Source organism: Aspergillus welwitschiae (genome assembly GCF_003344945.1).
Source record: "Aspergillus welwitschiae strain CBS 139.54b unplaced genomic scaffold BDQ94scaffold_48, whole genome shotgun sequence".
NCBI lineage: Eukaryota > Fungi > Ascomycota > Eurotiomycetes > Eurotiales > Aspergillaceae > Aspergillus > Aspergillus welwitschiae.
This window is the reverse complement of record NW_020798742.1, coordinates 164,904-180,145: the sequence shown is the minus strand read 5'-3', so window position 1 is coordinate 180,145 and position 15,242 is coordinate 164,904. Positions and strand designations below refer to the sequence as shown.

The 15,242-nt window shown below is 50.2% G+C and overlaps 6 protein-coding genes across 6 annotated transcripts; 4 read left to right on the top strand and 2 right to left on the bottom strand.

Annotated features, from left to right (window-relative positions):
- Positions 1 to 947: 947 nt before the first annotated feature.
- On the top strand, positions 948 to 2,002 carry BDQ94DRAFT_163034 (protein kinase-like protein; the record flags this gene model as incomplete). The annotated part of the gene is made up of 2 exons (XM_026769655.1): positions 948 to 1,589; positions 1,622 to 2,002. The coding sequence occupies 2 exons, from the start codon at positions 948 to 950 to the stop codon at positions 2,000 to 2,002; spliced, it is 1,023 nt and encodes a 340-aa protein (XP_026621192.1).
- Positions 2,003 to 3,699: 1,697 nt separating this feature from the next.
- On the bottom strand, positions 3,700 to 4,862 carry BDQ94DRAFT_152683 (GPI anchored serine-threonine rich family protein). Its single transcript, XM_026768021.1, has 2 exons — positions 4,367 to 4,862; positions 3,700 to 4,304 (listed from the first exon to the last, which is right to left on the bottom strand). Exons 1-2 carry the CDS (start codon positions 4,572 to 4,574, stop codon positions 3,835 to 3,837), a joined length of 678 nt encoding a protein of 225 aa, XP_026621191.1. The 5' UTR covers positions 4,575 to 4,862; the 3' UTR covers positions 3,700 to 3,834.
- Positions 4,863 to 7,165: 2,303 nt separating this feature from the next.
- On the bottom strand, positions 7,166 to 9,306 carry BDQ94DRAFT_163033 (CCCH zinc finger protein; the record flags this gene model as incomplete). Its single annotated transcript, XM_026769654.1, has 2 exons — positions 7,166 to 7,375; positions 7,438 to 9,306. The coding sequence occupies 2 exons, from the start codon at positions 9,304 to 9,306 to the stop codon at positions 7,166 to 7,168; spliced, it is 2,079 nt and encodes a 692-aa protein (XP_026621190.1).
- A 270-nt stretch (positions 9,307 to 9,576) lies between these two features.
- Positions 9,577 to 11,103, top strand: BDQ94DRAFT_152679 (DNA-directed RNA polymerase III subunit RPC25). Its single transcript, XM_026768020.1, has 7 exons — positions 9,577 to 9,810; positions 9,897 to 9,995; positions 10,098 to 10,194; positions 10,259 to 10,345; positions 10,404 to 10,467; positions 10,524 to 10,701; positions 10,774 to 11,103. Exons 1-7 carry the CDS (start codon positions 9,799 to 9,801, stop codon positions 10,816 to 10,818), a joined length of 582 nt encoding a protein of 193 aa, XP_026621189.1. The 5' UTR covers positions 9,577 to 9,798; the 3' UTR covers positions 10,819 to 11,103.
- A 535-nt stretch (positions 11,104 to 11,638) lies between these two features.
- Positions 11,639 to 13,279, top strand: BDQ94DRAFT_101874 (cystathionine gamma-lyase CYS3). Its single transcript, XM_026763356.1, has 4 exons — positions 11,639 to 11,951; positions 12,021 to 12,106; positions 12,174 to 12,621; positions 12,687 to 13,279. The coding sequence occupies exons 1-4, from the start codon at positions 11,835 to 11,837 to the stop codon at positions 13,263 to 13,265; spliced, it is 1,230 nt and encodes a 409-aa protein (XP_026621188.1). The 5' UTR covers positions 11,639 to 11,834; the 3' UTR covers positions 13,266 to 13,279.
- A 347-nt stretch (positions 13,280 to 13,626) lies between these two features.
- BDQ94DRAFT_183709 (protein-histidine N-methyltransferase) lies at positions 13,627 to 15,209 on the top strand (the record flags this gene model as incomplete). The annotated part of the gene is made up of 3 exons (XM_026774478.1): positions 13,627 to 14,086; positions 14,190 to 14,498; positions 14,562 to 15,209. The coding sequence occupies exons 1-3, from the start codon at positions 13,928 to 13,930 to the stop codon at positions 15,207 to 15,209; spliced, it is 1,116 nt and encodes a 371-aa protein (XP_026621187.1). The 5' UTR covers positions 13,627 to 13,927.
- Between the last annotated feature and the right edge of the window lie 33 nt (positions 15,210 to 15,242).

Here is a 15,242-nt window from a genome sequence, read left to right as displayed (position 1 = left end):
TTCATTCATCCTGGGCCAGAAGAAACCTCAATAGGTCAAAATCTTGCATAGGAAATCAGAGCGAATAAGACATGTTAATTGTACAAGAAACATTAATTGTGCGTGGGCCAAAAAGAGAAGCAGAGCCGGGAGGAATTCCCGTCCATGCCATTCTTCACTGGGGACTCAAGTCAATGATATTGAGCCTGGATGGTGGTGACGTCTTTAGCAGATGCCTCTATTATATGCTACCATAGATGCATGATTTGATCTCATTAGTCTCCTAGTAACTTAGAATGGGTAGTATATCTTCAAAAGTGCAGTGAATGTTCATGACTACGGGCATGGAGAAGTAATGTCATGTACAGGTACTAATATTCAAATTCTTGTATTCACCAAACCTATTCAACCATGGCAAAGTCGAGTCCCTCCTAGCCTCCTAGCGGCCTGTGAATATCCCCCACATTGCAATTTCGGAATAGAATTATCCCAGTTGTTCACTTCCAAACCAGATTTGGACTGAAAATTCATGTAGTGACCTATTGAATGGAATGGGGCAGGCCATGCACTACGTGTACCCGACGCTAAGAAATTCAGTCGCCTATTTTGGGGAATGGGAAAGCTTGTTGAGGGGATTCGGGGATACAAAATAGGCACCCGAGATAAGCGACTATACAACACTAGGCATCTGGTGAACTACTTCATTCTGGGAGTCTAAGTCCGAGGGTATCATGCCCGTGCGTCGGTCGAATCTCCGAGGTGATGGCATGTTGCACCGACTGAATTGCAATATGCACAAGTGGCTAAGCGATGGCGTCTTTGCATTGAATCACAGTTCAACTTAGTAGTCAGTCACTGCACTTTTGTATTGATTAGTCATGTTTGCTTTCCCCAACTGATTAGTAGTTAGTTACCTCCCATGCATTGGCCATTTGATATCTCAGACTTCTGTATCCATTTACTCCAATATGGACGAATTTCCATCTCGCACTGCCCTCAAATCATACTCAGAGCAGCAGGACTCCACGGCAGGAAAACATGCAGAACCTACCAGTCTCTCGCAAACATTGATCTACTACATCGAAGGCAACAAATGGTGGATTAAAGTGACTCTAAGAGGCCCGACCGCTAATCTCCCCCTCAACAACACCGGCGAGCAGCCAACTACCAAACGCGAACGGCGCGAGTTCTTCCAGAGTTTTGTCCGACGAATAGACTACAAATGGCTCCCTCTTCTCCCATACACTGTAACAGAAATCATCCTAGGAGATGCAACAGCACCCGGTTTCGAAAGGGAGCTCAAGCTCAATGATGCTTCGGGCACATCGCAGAATCCCAACACAGCTTTGAAATGCAAGGTCCGAGAAGACCCTCTCAGTGTCGCCTATCCTTCATGCGAGGAATACCCCTCCTTCCGGCAAATCAACCATAAAGAACTGACTGGTATTACCGAAATCACGCCCGGAGTATTCTGGGTTTCACACCACGGAAAACGATACATATCGAAGATAGTGAACCGCCCTCTCTATCGACGTCACGATACCGAAGTCATTTGCAAGGAGCTGGAGAACCTCAAATACTTCGCTGGAGTACCAAACATAGTGCAGGCAGTTGGAGTTACAATATCTCCGCACCCTGGAAGCAATGGTCCATCCAGATCGGAATCGCGCTGAATCGCTTCCACGAGGCCAAAAAAACCCACATGAACCTGAACCCGTCGAATATTGTTCTTGACGCCGACGGAAACGCAGTGCTCATCGACATTAGCGGCATCGGCGGAGTCACGCCTGAATGGTGTGCACCCGAGGTTCTAGGCGATATTTTACCGCGTGATTTTCCATTCGAACAACGCCAACAGAACGATGTCTGGGCGTACGGGAAACTTCTATCCGAGATCGCATCACAGATAAGAGATGATCCGTACGTAGAGACCTTGCGCCAGGTTGCGGACGGCTTGATGGAAGGAGATCACCAGAAACGCATGAGTATATCGATGGCCATTGCACAGCTCAAGAGTACTTAAATAGTAAGGATAGTCCTAAATTCAAGTTAAATACCTTGAAATGCCAACGGAAATTAAGATTCCCCCTATCCCCTCACGCCAATCAACCAATGACATGCCTCCCCGCACAAGGTAAATGAAAGTCTCCCGCCGATCCAGTCAATCCCAATATCGATTACATCCGTGCTTGTACTTTGCCCTGTTTTTCCTGTCTTTCTCTCGGACTGACCTTCTTCATTAATATCAACTCCGACGTCAGCTGCTGTGACTACTGCAGTTTGTACAATTCTGGCTTAGTATTAGTGCATAACCTGCATACAGTACATGCTCGGATGACAGTCTCAAACAAAAAGAATATTTCCTCAAAGTCCCCAAATTACTACCATCCTTACATCACCGTCTGTCTCAGGGGTAAGAAAGAAAAAGGAACAATATGTATAATAGGGACAGCTATCAAAATAGCTACATACACAACTGGTTCCTTGGGCAAAAATCGTCTCTACCATGGAACTCACCCGAAACCAAAAATCAAGCACACCCTTCCCTTCCCTCCTCACGTGCCTTGCAGGTTTCCCCCCCAAACAAACAAAGCCCGATTCATCCTTGGCAAAGAAGCAAATCCCAATCAATATACTGTGTATACCAATAACCGATCATAATATTAAACTTACACCTCGATACAATATGATATCCATAAATAAACTAAAAGGAATATTGTCCATAACCAAAAAGAAAGAAAATTAAATTACATTAGTTAACAATTGATTACTCATCTCAAATCTTAAGAGTCAGTCAGTGAGTCTCTCCACACACCGAAATTTGCCCGTCGGTGGATAAGTGGATGGAAGACTCGGGTGGACCATTTATTTAACGGTTGGGTTTGATTACCGTGGGGCCTTGTCCTTTGCCAATGGTCTGGATCTTCTTTCTTCGTTCGCCCTGTCGTTTTCACTCTCATTTTCTTGGGGGGGGATGTTTTTTTTTTTTTTTCTTTCCTCGCTTTTCCGGTCTTGATTTCCTATATTAATTGGGGAGCGTTGAAGGGGGGTCTCTAATATTCTAGATCTCTCCCTATCATATACTTTGTAAATTGTTTGTTTCACTTTATCTGTTAGCCGCGATTGCTCGGCACTATGGGGTATTCATTAAATGATTCCATCGAGGCGACTGTCGGATTCGTTTTCCTGGCTCATTAATAGACCATCTTCTAATCCTCGAATCTCCATTCCATGCAAGCATAACCCTGCATGTCTCCAACTTATCCCAGACGGTCTTCTGCAGTGTGGTGGGCCATGCAAGGTGTGCGCATCTCCACCCCGTCAGAATCTTCACCGGGCTCACCATGCAGGTCCCGTGTACACTCAGCTACGCATCGACCCCTTCTTCCAGGGGCGCTCCGAGTCATCTGTCTATTGCATGCATGATAGGCTAGTAGTCATTCATTACACAATCCGTATCTACATACTCCGTAAAGTCCGATGTCCAACCCATTAGGTCCATCCATCCGGAGGCACAAAAACAATGTCGTAGTAATAATTAACATGCCCATACCATCGCCAGGAGCGAAAATGGCAGAGAAAGCCGGGATCTGTAACATCTCTTTCCGACACATAAAAGATACTCTTCAGCAACGGAAAAGGTCCATGAAACCCTTGACAATCCAACAGGGTACGTGAAGGAAAAAGTTCAAAGAGGGCGTGAGAAGAGTAAAAAAAGGGGGGGTGCAAGAAGGCGTAAATAAGAAGTTGCTCAAAAATCTATGTACCAGAAGGTAAAGAAAAAAAAAAGGTATCATCACCCGACCACGGAAATGGCAGCCCTCAGCCGGGCAGAAGAATCAGAACGTCGTAGTTTTAGATGAGCGCAACAGCACCAAAGATAAGAGCCATCATGCCAATAGAGGCCTGGTTGGCCATACCGGCATTGGTGGAGACGGTGGTAACGCTGGCGGTAGAAGCGCTGGAGCTCGCGGTGTTCGAAGAGCTGGACGAGGCAGTCTTGGAGGACGTCGCCGAAACGGTGGAGTTCGAGCTAGCCGTGGTGGTCGAGGTGGAAGAGCTAGCGCTCGAGGTGGTAGTAGACAGAGTAGTGGCGCTCACGGTGGAGGTCTGTTCGGTGGAAGAACTGGTGCTAGAAGCGGAAGACGTGGTTGACGAGGCAGTGCTGGTGGTCACCGCTCCAGTAGCACCGGAGATCGAGAAGCGCGGGGTGTAGTTGACATCGTCGGTGTCATCATCATCGATGATCTCAATGGTGTAGTCCGAGCGGGCTGCAAGCTTGGCGGAAGGAGTCCAAGAGTAGCTACCAGAGTTTTCGATGTTCCCTGATTCTTCTCGTTAGCATCTCATCGAAGCTTTTCACACCACATCCATGACAGGAGCTTACCGGCAATAAGTTCGCCCGAGGTGGTGGTGAAAACAGCACCCCACTGGAGTCTCAGGGTGACCGTGCCATTAGTAGTCGGGTCCCAGGTGAGGGTAGTCGGGCTGCCCGCGGTGAAGGTGTAGCCACCCTCGGGGTTGTTGAACGGGTTATCGGAAGCAGCCGCAAGAGACGCAATGGCGCTGAGAGCAAGGTAGAAGACGGAACGCATATTGATGGATGTTGGTGGAGAAGTATATGTGAGTAGTAGAATGACTCGGTACAATAGCGGGGAATGGATAGTATTCGATATACAGGCGTAATACGCGATGCAAGTGTGGGTGGTACAGAAGTAAAAGAATGACTTCTCAGTGGGAGAGAGAGAGAGAGAGGAGTGATAGTCTCGACGGTCAAAAAGAGTGAACCGGGTGAGTCAGTGGATGCAGACGACGAAAGAACGAAGGACAGACGTCGAATGGGGAAATCGCACGAGGAAGGAAAGAGAGAAAGAGAAGAGAAGAGGAAGGAACGAACCACCGGGGGGAAGGATGTCTATGTATACCAGTCAGTATGGACTGAGCTGGAGAAAGTTACTAACTAGATACTACACTAGTCTACTCGCACACTACTACTGCCTACCTGGCTTAAGTTAGGTACCTTCTTAGTACTCCGTACTAATTGCCCGGCTCTAGCCAGACGGCGAAAATCAAATGGGAAAAAAAACACGAGATGGGGGGAGGGGGGGAAGGATCCATTGTCATTGCGGACAGACCGACGCAGGGCACAATGGATTGGATGACCCTGTGACTAGTGGACATCCGGACCTTCCTGTTCCTGGCCACCAGCCCAGCCTATGGTCTAGCGTACCGGGCGTACCTGCTGTATCGGACCTCCTCCACTCGCGCTAATCCCCCTTGGGCGCCACTAGTCGCTCAACTGCTTCTCTTCTGGCCTCATCGCCCGGTGGAAGTCCGGCTCGGATCCCCTCATTCTCGTCCAATTTGGGAGAGTTCAGGCCCAACTCGGGTGTAGCGTCTTTCCACTGGTGCTATTTTTCGCTCGCCGACCGGGGGTTCGTCGGCTACGGTGGCTGATTCTCACTAGATAGATACTAAGAGGGATGGCAAATTGTATATGACCTATCCGCGAGAGTCCGGACTCTTTGGATGACTTCTCTAGCGATGAGCCAAGGAGACGCTTGGAAAAAAGTATAAGTAAATATAGCCCTCGATACGATTGAGAGAGGCATTATTGGCAGGAAAGGTGGTATCTGCTCAGGGGCGTTTTCCCAATTCCTGCAGCAACAACTCAGGGCACGCGGACGATCATTGGGCAAAAATGAAATTAACCCTCGCCGACATGTTCCACTCCGCTCCAAAGTTTGTGGAAGCTGCTGATGTCCTCGTTCGGGACTAGCTCGAGGGCACCGTATTATTAGTCCTGTCTGTCTGGCTGTCTGTCTATCTGGAACCTTCTGTCTTGTTGTTGGTATGATGGGTATGTAATTACTGACTTGCAGTCACACACATTTTTCCATACTTTGCTCTTTTCTGATTAGAATTGATGCAAGTATCATGAGAAAAACATTGGCTATCCGACTGGTCGGCTGTTAGTGTCCAACAGTCTATCTTATCAGGATGTGCGGAACTGACATGTGGATGCGGCCGATCACGATTATTAATTTTGCCTGCGGTATCCAACTAACTAACTAACCAGCAACTACCCGACTACCTTCCATCGTGAACTAAAATACTGTTCAATACAAAGCTTAGAAGCGATTTAATGAACTGAGTGAGACATCACATCTCCAGGATCTAAGCCACCCACCACACTATCGAGATCCCTGTCCACAGGCAGGGGTCCATACGAACCTCTTTATCCGCCCTTATCGACTACGGAGTAGTCCTTCTCTTCCTCGGAGAGTGCTCCTTTGGGAGTATAGGTCCAGTTCTCTCGGCTCCTCAACCAGTGACCCAAACTGCACTCTTTCCTTATCCAGTAATTTAGACACAAAGCTTCACATCCACTTCGCCTCCCAATCCGTTAAGGATTATCCCCCCCACCCTTCGAACCTCTCTCCCCTCCATCTACTTAGTCTATTTACCTACTTAACGCCGACATCGTTCTTCCCCCTGGACTACCTACATTACACTCACAATGGGCTAGACTTTTCTCCCCTTCCTCCTTTTTGTTCTCTCCTTCGGAGACAGGCAGGCAGGCAGGCAGACTTTCTAATCCTGGATGGAAATACAAGACCCACGCCCTCGCTAGGCATCCATCATATCTAGACTATCATGGGAAATGAACTCCGTCCGAGCGTTATGCCATCATTCGAAGTCCTCACTTAGTCTATAGCCAGGAGCTAAGAATTATCTACCAGAGCACTAACAATTTGAGCTAACTCACAAGCGCAGCGCGAAGCGGGGAGGCGCCACCTATCCCACCCATCCATTCATTCATCCATTTTCCTAAAGTACCTACTATCTATAGTCGGCTTAAACTGAGGTTGCAGCCGCATCCCTTTGTTAGTGAGCTCCGGTGGCCACTATGGTGCGATGGCAATTTTACGCTCTCGTCCGAAGTGCTGCTACACTTAATGGCCGAACTCTGATTCGTCCAGATTCGGTTCTTGGACCAACGAAAGAACACCGAACTCACTCCCCACTATACAGCCTACAGGCACGAGTCACTAATGAAAATCTGAACTGTCTACCGTGCTCGAGCACGATGGAGCCTGGCACGAGACGTACTATAATGCGTTAGTCTAGCTATGTATATACAGCACACTACGATACGGCCTTCAAGATGGTGCCACACTATATACTAGGCAGTCACTGGGGCAGCATCGGTTTCTTGCCCCGAGATTGTATCCTTGGGGGCTGCCTGCTGCGGAGCCTCCGCGCCGTCGGTCACCGATATCGACCTGTTAGCTTCCTCTTGGGCCTTTGGCGCATCTAGGAATCCGTTTTCTCCGAGCCATGCAATTGCTTCCATGACTTTTCGGTCTTCTTCTCCCTTTTGGCGGTCCAGAAGCTGGCGGTTGCACATGTTAGTCACGTTCTCAGCAGCATGCGTTTGGGGAGTGCTGGACTCACCGCTTGTAGAAGCCCCTTCCGCCCCTTAGACTCCGTTGGCTTCGCTTTCTTCCCTCGCTCAGGTGTCTCGTGCGAAAATCGGCATTTATCTCCGTTCCTGCAGCGACCGGTTCGAGCAAAGTGATGGCATGGTTTTTTCTTGTTCTCGCGAGGGGGTGGCGGTACCCGCTCGGGTCCTTCTCGTCGAGAGGTCGCCTCCTCCGGCGCAGAGTCCGAGTCACTGTCGGATTCATCCGAGGAGGAATCTGACCCACTCGACGACGTCCAATCGCTGCTATCGGAGTCATCTTGAGACGAGATGTTGACCTCGTCCCCAGCCTCTTCGGGCTTCCCGGCGTCTATTTTGACATCTGTTGCAGACGTCGTATCGCCGTTGGTGACTCCTGATTCCTCGGACACAGCAGGCCCGGGTTTGACAGATTTGTCTTCCGAACCTGCATCTGCCTTGGTCCCGGTTGCAGAAGCCGGTTGGGTTTGTCCAGTGGCCGAAGTTTCGTCTATGTTGGCATCGGCCGAACCTTTTTGCAATGCCTCAGCCCTCATTAGAGCCCTTTCAGCATCAGCCTCGGCTTTGGCCACTCGCTTCTCTTCTTTCATGAGCTTCCGCCGTAGTCTGTCCGCCTTCTCCTTGGCCTTTGCCGCAGCATCCATGGGGTCGACCGGTTGGTCATTATGCTGCTTGTCGTTTGCTTTCTTATTTCGACCGTCCTTCTGCGCTCGTTTGGACTCTTGCTTTCGCTGATCCTTCTGCCGCTGTACTTCCTGGCGTGCTTTCTTCGCCTCTTCCATGGCCTTTTTCTTCTCTTCCACTTTCGCCTGCGTCGGATACCGCTTTCGCCGTTCCTCGATCCAGGCAGCAATTTCCTCTGGCGACTGCAGTGTGGAAGTCTTCCCGCGATATGTGACCTTGAGAGCTGTGGTGTTGGCAGCTGCTGAGGCTGACCTCGCTTCTTCATCGGCATCGTCCTCCTCCTCGCTCGACTCATGCTCTTCGGTTCTCGGGGTCAGTCCAAGCTGATTGTGCTTTCTCTTCTTCTTCTTTGGCTTCCTTGTGGCATCAGCGGGTGGCGGGGGTTTGACGGGGAGTGGGTTTCCAAAGCTTGGAACCGGAGGCGGAGCGGGAACTCGCGGTGCGACAGACTGGGGCTTTCCAAAGGCCGCATTATGATCGCGTTTGTTGGCATAGTGTGTTGTTCTATCCCCGTTGTGTGGCTGAGCGTTATGACCATTGAAGCGTCCGCCGCGCTGAGCTCCGGCGAAAGAGCCTGCCGGTCCCGTATGCTCAAACCCCCAGCGCATAGGCGGGGCAACCATGGGCGTCTGAACTGGCTGGTTGACCGGCTGCTGGGTAGGCATGGCCGAAGGATACATAGACCCAGGTTGAGCGGTAGGCGGAGTATAAGTTCCCCCATAGTTTGGCTGGCCTTGGTAAGGCGGCACCCGGGCTGCGGTTTGCGTAAAAGGCTGCGAAGGAGGGAAGGAGGAGGTATTCGGGGCCCGTTGAAAGTTTTGCGATGGCGAAGGAGCGGCTTGGGTTGCTGGGTTTGGGTGCGTGGCATACCCAGAGTAGTTCATCTGAGCGTAGCCAGTCGACGGTGTAGCGGTAGGGTACGCGCGGTTATCTGGTGTCATGAAGTGACCTCCACGGGCGCCTCCTCGGTTTCCATAGCCCCTCCCACGTCCTCTGAAATGGCCACCCTGAGCATGACCACCTCGTTGGCCGTAATAGCCCTGACCGCCATATTGAGGAGGGTAGTTGGCATTATGGTGACGGTATTGTTGCTGCTGCGGCTGCGGTTGTTGCGGTTGTTGTTGCTGGGAGGGAGGAGGAGGAGGGGGAGGAGGAAAAGAGAACCCCTGGGAGTTCATGGCGAGAAGATCTCAGACGACCTTCAAAGAGAGACAGCATGCACGCCATCCTCTCGACATCGCGAAGGCTTGACGAGGGCGCAACTCAATAAATGGCGGCCGGAGATTCAGTGACAGAGCCTCTTTGGTTGTTCCGTTCCGAGCAGAATCAGGAATCGCGTGCCGCTCACGTGGGGCCAACCTCACTCTCCAGGCAAAAATTTCATGGCAGATCCGCTGTCTGCCATTGGCTGGAAGCAGGGGGTTCTCGCATTGAGCTTCTGCTGCTAAAAGTGATTTCCAATATAATAATTGTAAAATGGTCGCCGGATGGGGGACAATTGGCCTGGCCTTTTAATATGGGATTGAGTCCCGACCGCTTGAATACTTCCATCCGACTGCTTGTCTTGGAATAGAAAGAAAAGAACAGAAAGATCTATTTCCGTTCTCTGATAATTTTTCCCTTCTTCCCCGCCGACCGTTTGAGCGCTACGTCAAGCGACTCAATTCATCATGTTCATTCTTGTTAGTGATCGACTACTACTACTCTCGCTTCTATACGCACCCAGTGCATACCGATATTGGAGTATGAGCTGACCTGTATCTCACAGACTACGGTCTCCGATCTTATCCAGATCTCCCCGGAGGATTTCTCCAAATATAGCGCGGTGGCTCTCGAGGATAACATCAACGAGAAGTATGCCAACAAAGTATGTACTAGCGCGTGAAATTCCTTTCGTCATGTACATTAAGCTCAGCATGGTCTGAGAGCGATGCTTGTGAGCAAACATTGTTGACTCTGTTGTGCATAGGTTATTCAAAAGATCGGCCTATGTATTGGTTTCTATGACCTGCTAGAGTCTTCCGATGGTCTGATTGGCCATGGTACTGGACTTGTCAATGTAAATGGTATGTTCTGTCTTCTATCTACTCTAAATCTTATGGTGTAGCAGAGAGACTGACCCTTTAACAGTCAAATTCCGTCTGATTGTCTTCCGCCCGTTCAAGGGCGAGATCATGCTTGGGAAGATCTCGAGTGCGACAGAACATGGCATTAAGGGTGAGTACTCCGTACATGCCATGTATATGCTTGATGCATGATGTTGACAACTCCCTAGTTGCCGTGGAATTCTTCAACGATATCCTCGTGCCCCCTGATCTACTCCTGGATGGCGCCAGATTGTGAGTGTACCACCTATTCCAACTCTGCGATTTCTCACCTTACTGACACATACCAGTGACTACGCGGATCAAGTCTGGATCTGGGAGAACGAAGATGGCTCCACTTTCTACTTTGATGTTGGTGAAGTTGTTCGATTCCGCGTTGAGATGGAGGAATGGCACGACCAGATCCCCAATGCACCAGATCTAGGAGATGCCGCCGCGATCGAGCGGAAACCTCCATATTCGATTATAGTGAGTGGCTTGCCTTACTCCAAGTATATGATTCTACCTATGTTGAAGACAGTCTAACATGTTATGGTATAGGGATCGATGCAAATGGCAGGGTTGGGTCCGATCTCATGGTGGTGATTGATGGCTTGCTTTGTTGCGCAGAGGAATACGAAAAGCTTTCCGTGGATAGGATTGCATTGTACACTACATACAGTGGGTTTCAAAAGAAAAGTAAAGAGGGGACTTGGATATACCACGTTGGGATATGGATGTTTGCAGACGGCGATTATCGCTCCCATCGATAGACGAATAATGACATGATCTTGGCTTTCAAACTGCCTTGAAATTCTATCAGGTTGGCGCAATAGTGATTACTGATGTCGAAATGAAGGGATGGTATGAGCCCATCCCCAGGAACCATGGATCATTACTCCCCTTGCAGGACCAGCGACCGTGCATCCATGCCGATTGGGCTAGAATTGGGGGAAGGGAGTGAAACCGTTGCAGAGTCTAGATAAATCAAGGCGTAAGTAGATAGAGATAGGGAGTGCAAATGACACCTAACAACGCAAAGCAGACACATACACACACACCCATACACTAGAGGTGGAACTAAGGCTGTCAACACGGAAGGGCGTCGGCGCAGCGACGGTTAAAGGCGGCGATAAACTCGCGGGTGGGGAAAGAAAAGACAGTGAAGAATCATTCTGGAACTCGGCGCGGGTCCTTCTCGACCACTTCGTCCTATAGTTCTCCAGCATCTGGTCTGCGCAACGTAAAAGAAACCCGGCATCAGCCAGAAATTTTCAAAGCACTTGCCCCCTCTCTGTGCGCTCGTCTCAGTTCATTCCTCAGTGATTTCGTCTCACCGATCTTTTTTCTCTCGTTTCCTTGGCCATTACAAATCGCAACCCTAGAAACCTTGAGTTTGGCTTATATTAGACCGCATTGCGTCTTGCAGGGGCCCTGTGATTTCATCACCCACCTCTTGTCTTTTAGCATTCAACTGCTCTACAAGACTGCGCGCGCGCATTAGACCACAGCGACTTGTTCTGATTATTTTCCTCGCTTTGACTTTTCTTTATTTCTTATTCCCCATTTCGCATCTATCTATTATTTCATTTTTAAACTTTCCCCCCTCCCTTCTCGTCACAATGGTTGCTCTCCCCACTCAGAACGGAGCGTCGACCCCTCAGGATCGCCGCTTCGGAACTTTGGCCGTCCACGCCGGTGCTCCTCATGATCCTACCACTGGCGCTGTCATTGCTCCTGTGAGTTCGCACTCTTCTCCGGACACTACCTTCGCTTCTACTGTACACGCGCTAATCAGCTGGTGATAGATCTCCCTCTCCACCACCTTTGCGCAAACCAGTGTCGGCAACCCTGTCGGTCTCTACGAATACACCCGCAGCTCGAACCCCAACCGGTTAGTGGGATGAGAATCGCCATAGTTGAAAATACATTATATGGGTTATTGACTTGCTGGAATCCAGTGACAACTTCGAGCAGGCCATTGCCGCTCTTGAACACGCCAAATATGCCCTTGCCTTCTCCTCTGGCTCCGCAACCACCGCCGTCATCCTTCAGTCTCTCGCCGCGGGCTCTCACATCGTCTCCGTCTCCGATGTCTATGGTGGAACCCACCGGTACTTCACCAAGGTTGCCTCCGCCCATGGTGTCCAGGTGACTTTCTCGCCTTGCATCGAACTCGATGTCGAGGAGCTCATCCGCCCCAACGAGACCAAGCTGGTCTGGATCGAAACCCCCTCCAACCCCACCCTCGGCCTGGTCGATATCGAGAAGATCGCTGCCGTGGCCCACAAGTACGGTATCCTCGTTGTTGTCGACAACACCTTCCTGAGCCCCTACGTTCAGAACCCTCTGGACCACGGTGCCGATATCGTCGTCCACTCCGTCACTAAGTACATCAACGGTCACTCTGTAAGCTCAGCTCTTACATCTTTCTATCCTGGCAACGGACGTCTTGCTAATAAGAATAATCTCAGGATGTCCTGATGGGTGTTGCCGCCTTCAACTCCGGCAGCCTGCAGGAGCGCCTTTCTTTCCTCCAGAACGCCATCGGCGCCGTCCCCTCCCCCTTCGACTGCTGGCTCGCCCACCGTGGTCTTAAGACCCTCCACCTGCGTGCGCGCGAGGCCACCACCAACGCCACCGCCGTCGCCAAGGCCCTCGAGGCTTCCCCCAACGTCATCGCCGTCAACTACCCCGGCATTGACTCTCACCCCAACCGCGCCATTGCCGTCAAGCAGCACCGCAACGGCATGGGCGGTGGTATGCTGAGCTTCCGTATCAAGGGCGGCCAGGAAGCCGCTCACCTCTTCTGCAAGTACACTAAGATCTTCACTCTGGCTGAGAGTCTGGGTGGTGTCGAGTCTCTCTGCGAGGTGCCTTCCAGCATGACCCACGCCGGTATCCCCAAGGACCAGCGCGAGGCTGCTGGTGTCTTCGATGACCTTGTCCGTATGTCCTGCGGTGTTGAGGATTCCGAGGACCTCTTGGCCGACGCCCTTCAGGCTCTTGAGAAGGCTGTGGCTGCGACTCAGGTCGAGAATGGATCTGCTTAGATGATATGTGATGTTTCCCTTTGTTCGTTACGTTGTCTGCGTGTTTGGGACAATACATAGAGCGTTTCTGTGATATATATAAATGTGAGACGATAGAGGGTCCTGCGTAGCATTCTCGCGGGCCCAATCATGACACCAGATATATACCTTCTGAAAGCCAAGTAATTTAGTACTAGTATTTATACAAGGACTTTCTCAGTCTACCATAAAGTATCATTGGAAATAAACGTACTATTCAATCTAAGACCAACTCTATACTCGATGTATAGGACCGGTTTCAGCGCCGGATCACAATGCTTAGTCATCATTGACAACGAAAATGCAAAAATTGGACGAATGAAGCGACGAGGGAAAAGAACCAGGCATTGGCAATTTAAAATACATCAGACCTTGTCTAGACAGGAGATATCAGAAATAGTGTCTTCTGAGATTGACTGACTGTCTTGGTCCTTTTCTCAGAACAATACTGGGCTCAGACTATTCAATTCTTCTTTCTGAAGTAGATCATAGGATACCCCACCTCGCTGCTGGACATCCATCTTCTACTTCTCCAGATTTGGGAATCAGCTGTGCATACGGCATATAAAACTATACCCGAAGAAGCTCTCTATTTCATCTTGTCTAGTTGTGGATAACTGCGCCTAATAAACCCCCAATACAACATGACATCCACATTCAGCTTCGGCTTTGCGGGGGACGATATCGATATCGATGATACGGAGATGAATGAGATTGACGAGACGAACAATGACCAGAATGCTGGTGCGGGATCTACACTTCCGGAGCTGATTCCAGCTAAGAAACATGATGTGGCTGAGTGGGTGAGTAACTTTCATACACTCTTCTGGTATTTTATCATTTGATATATCACTTATTCTACCCTACCCTATGTTACATCAAGTATCAACTACTGACAATTCATAGATCCCAACTCTCCCCTCTCAAATCTCATTCAACAAACTCAGACTCCCCATCAACACGGCTGCTGCAACCAAGCACCTCACCCTCGCTCGTCGGGACATCTTCGATATCCGCGCCCAACTCATGGCCGAAGATACGCCCGACGAGAACAACGAGGAGCTGATTGCCGGTCTGGAGAAAGGCGACATCAAGCCCAATTTCTACGAAGGCGGGTTCAAGACCTGGGAGTGTGCAGTTGATTTAGCCAAGGTGCTTGTTGATGCTGATGAGCTGGGTCTGTCGACGTCTGCTGGTGATAGGCATATTATTGAGGTATGTAGCCCTACCTACCATGAATAACATCCAGTGTATTTCGATACTGATAAGAATACCCAGCTTGGTGCCGGCACCGCCATCCCATCACTATCTCTCTTCGCACAGCTCCTCTCGAACCCAGCAACCACAGCACAGGGAAAGAAAACTCACTTCACATTCGCAGACTACAACTCTGCCGTCCTCCGCCTCGTTACTTTCCCTAACCTCCTCTTAACATGGCTTCACTACACACAATCTTCTTCCTCCCCCTCCTCCGAAGGAGAGTCAGAAGAAGATGAACTCCTCGACATTACCCCCACCCTCATCCAATCCTTCCAAGAAGACCTCTCTGCCCGCGGCATCACCATCTCCTTTATCTCCGGTGCCTGGTCACCTGCTTTCGTGGACTTAGTCTTCTCCCAGCAAGAATCTCACTCCCAAACACTCGTCCTTGCCTCTGAGACCATCTACTCGCCTGCTTCGCTGGGAGCGTTCTCCGAGACGTTAATTGCGTTGTTGCGTCGTGCTGCTGTTACTCCGGGACAGCAGAGCGGGGCGCTGGTCGCGGCGAAGAAGGTCTACTTTGGGGTTGGAGGGGGTGTGGATGAGTTTTTGGCGGTTTTGGGTGGCGTTGCTGGTGCTCAGGGCGTCAAGGTGGACGTGCAGGAAAGGTTGGATGTTAAGTCGGAGGGGGTGGGGAGGGTGGTGTTGGGGGTTAGATGTGCTTGATGATACTACTATTTACTTAGGGGCGTGGTTACT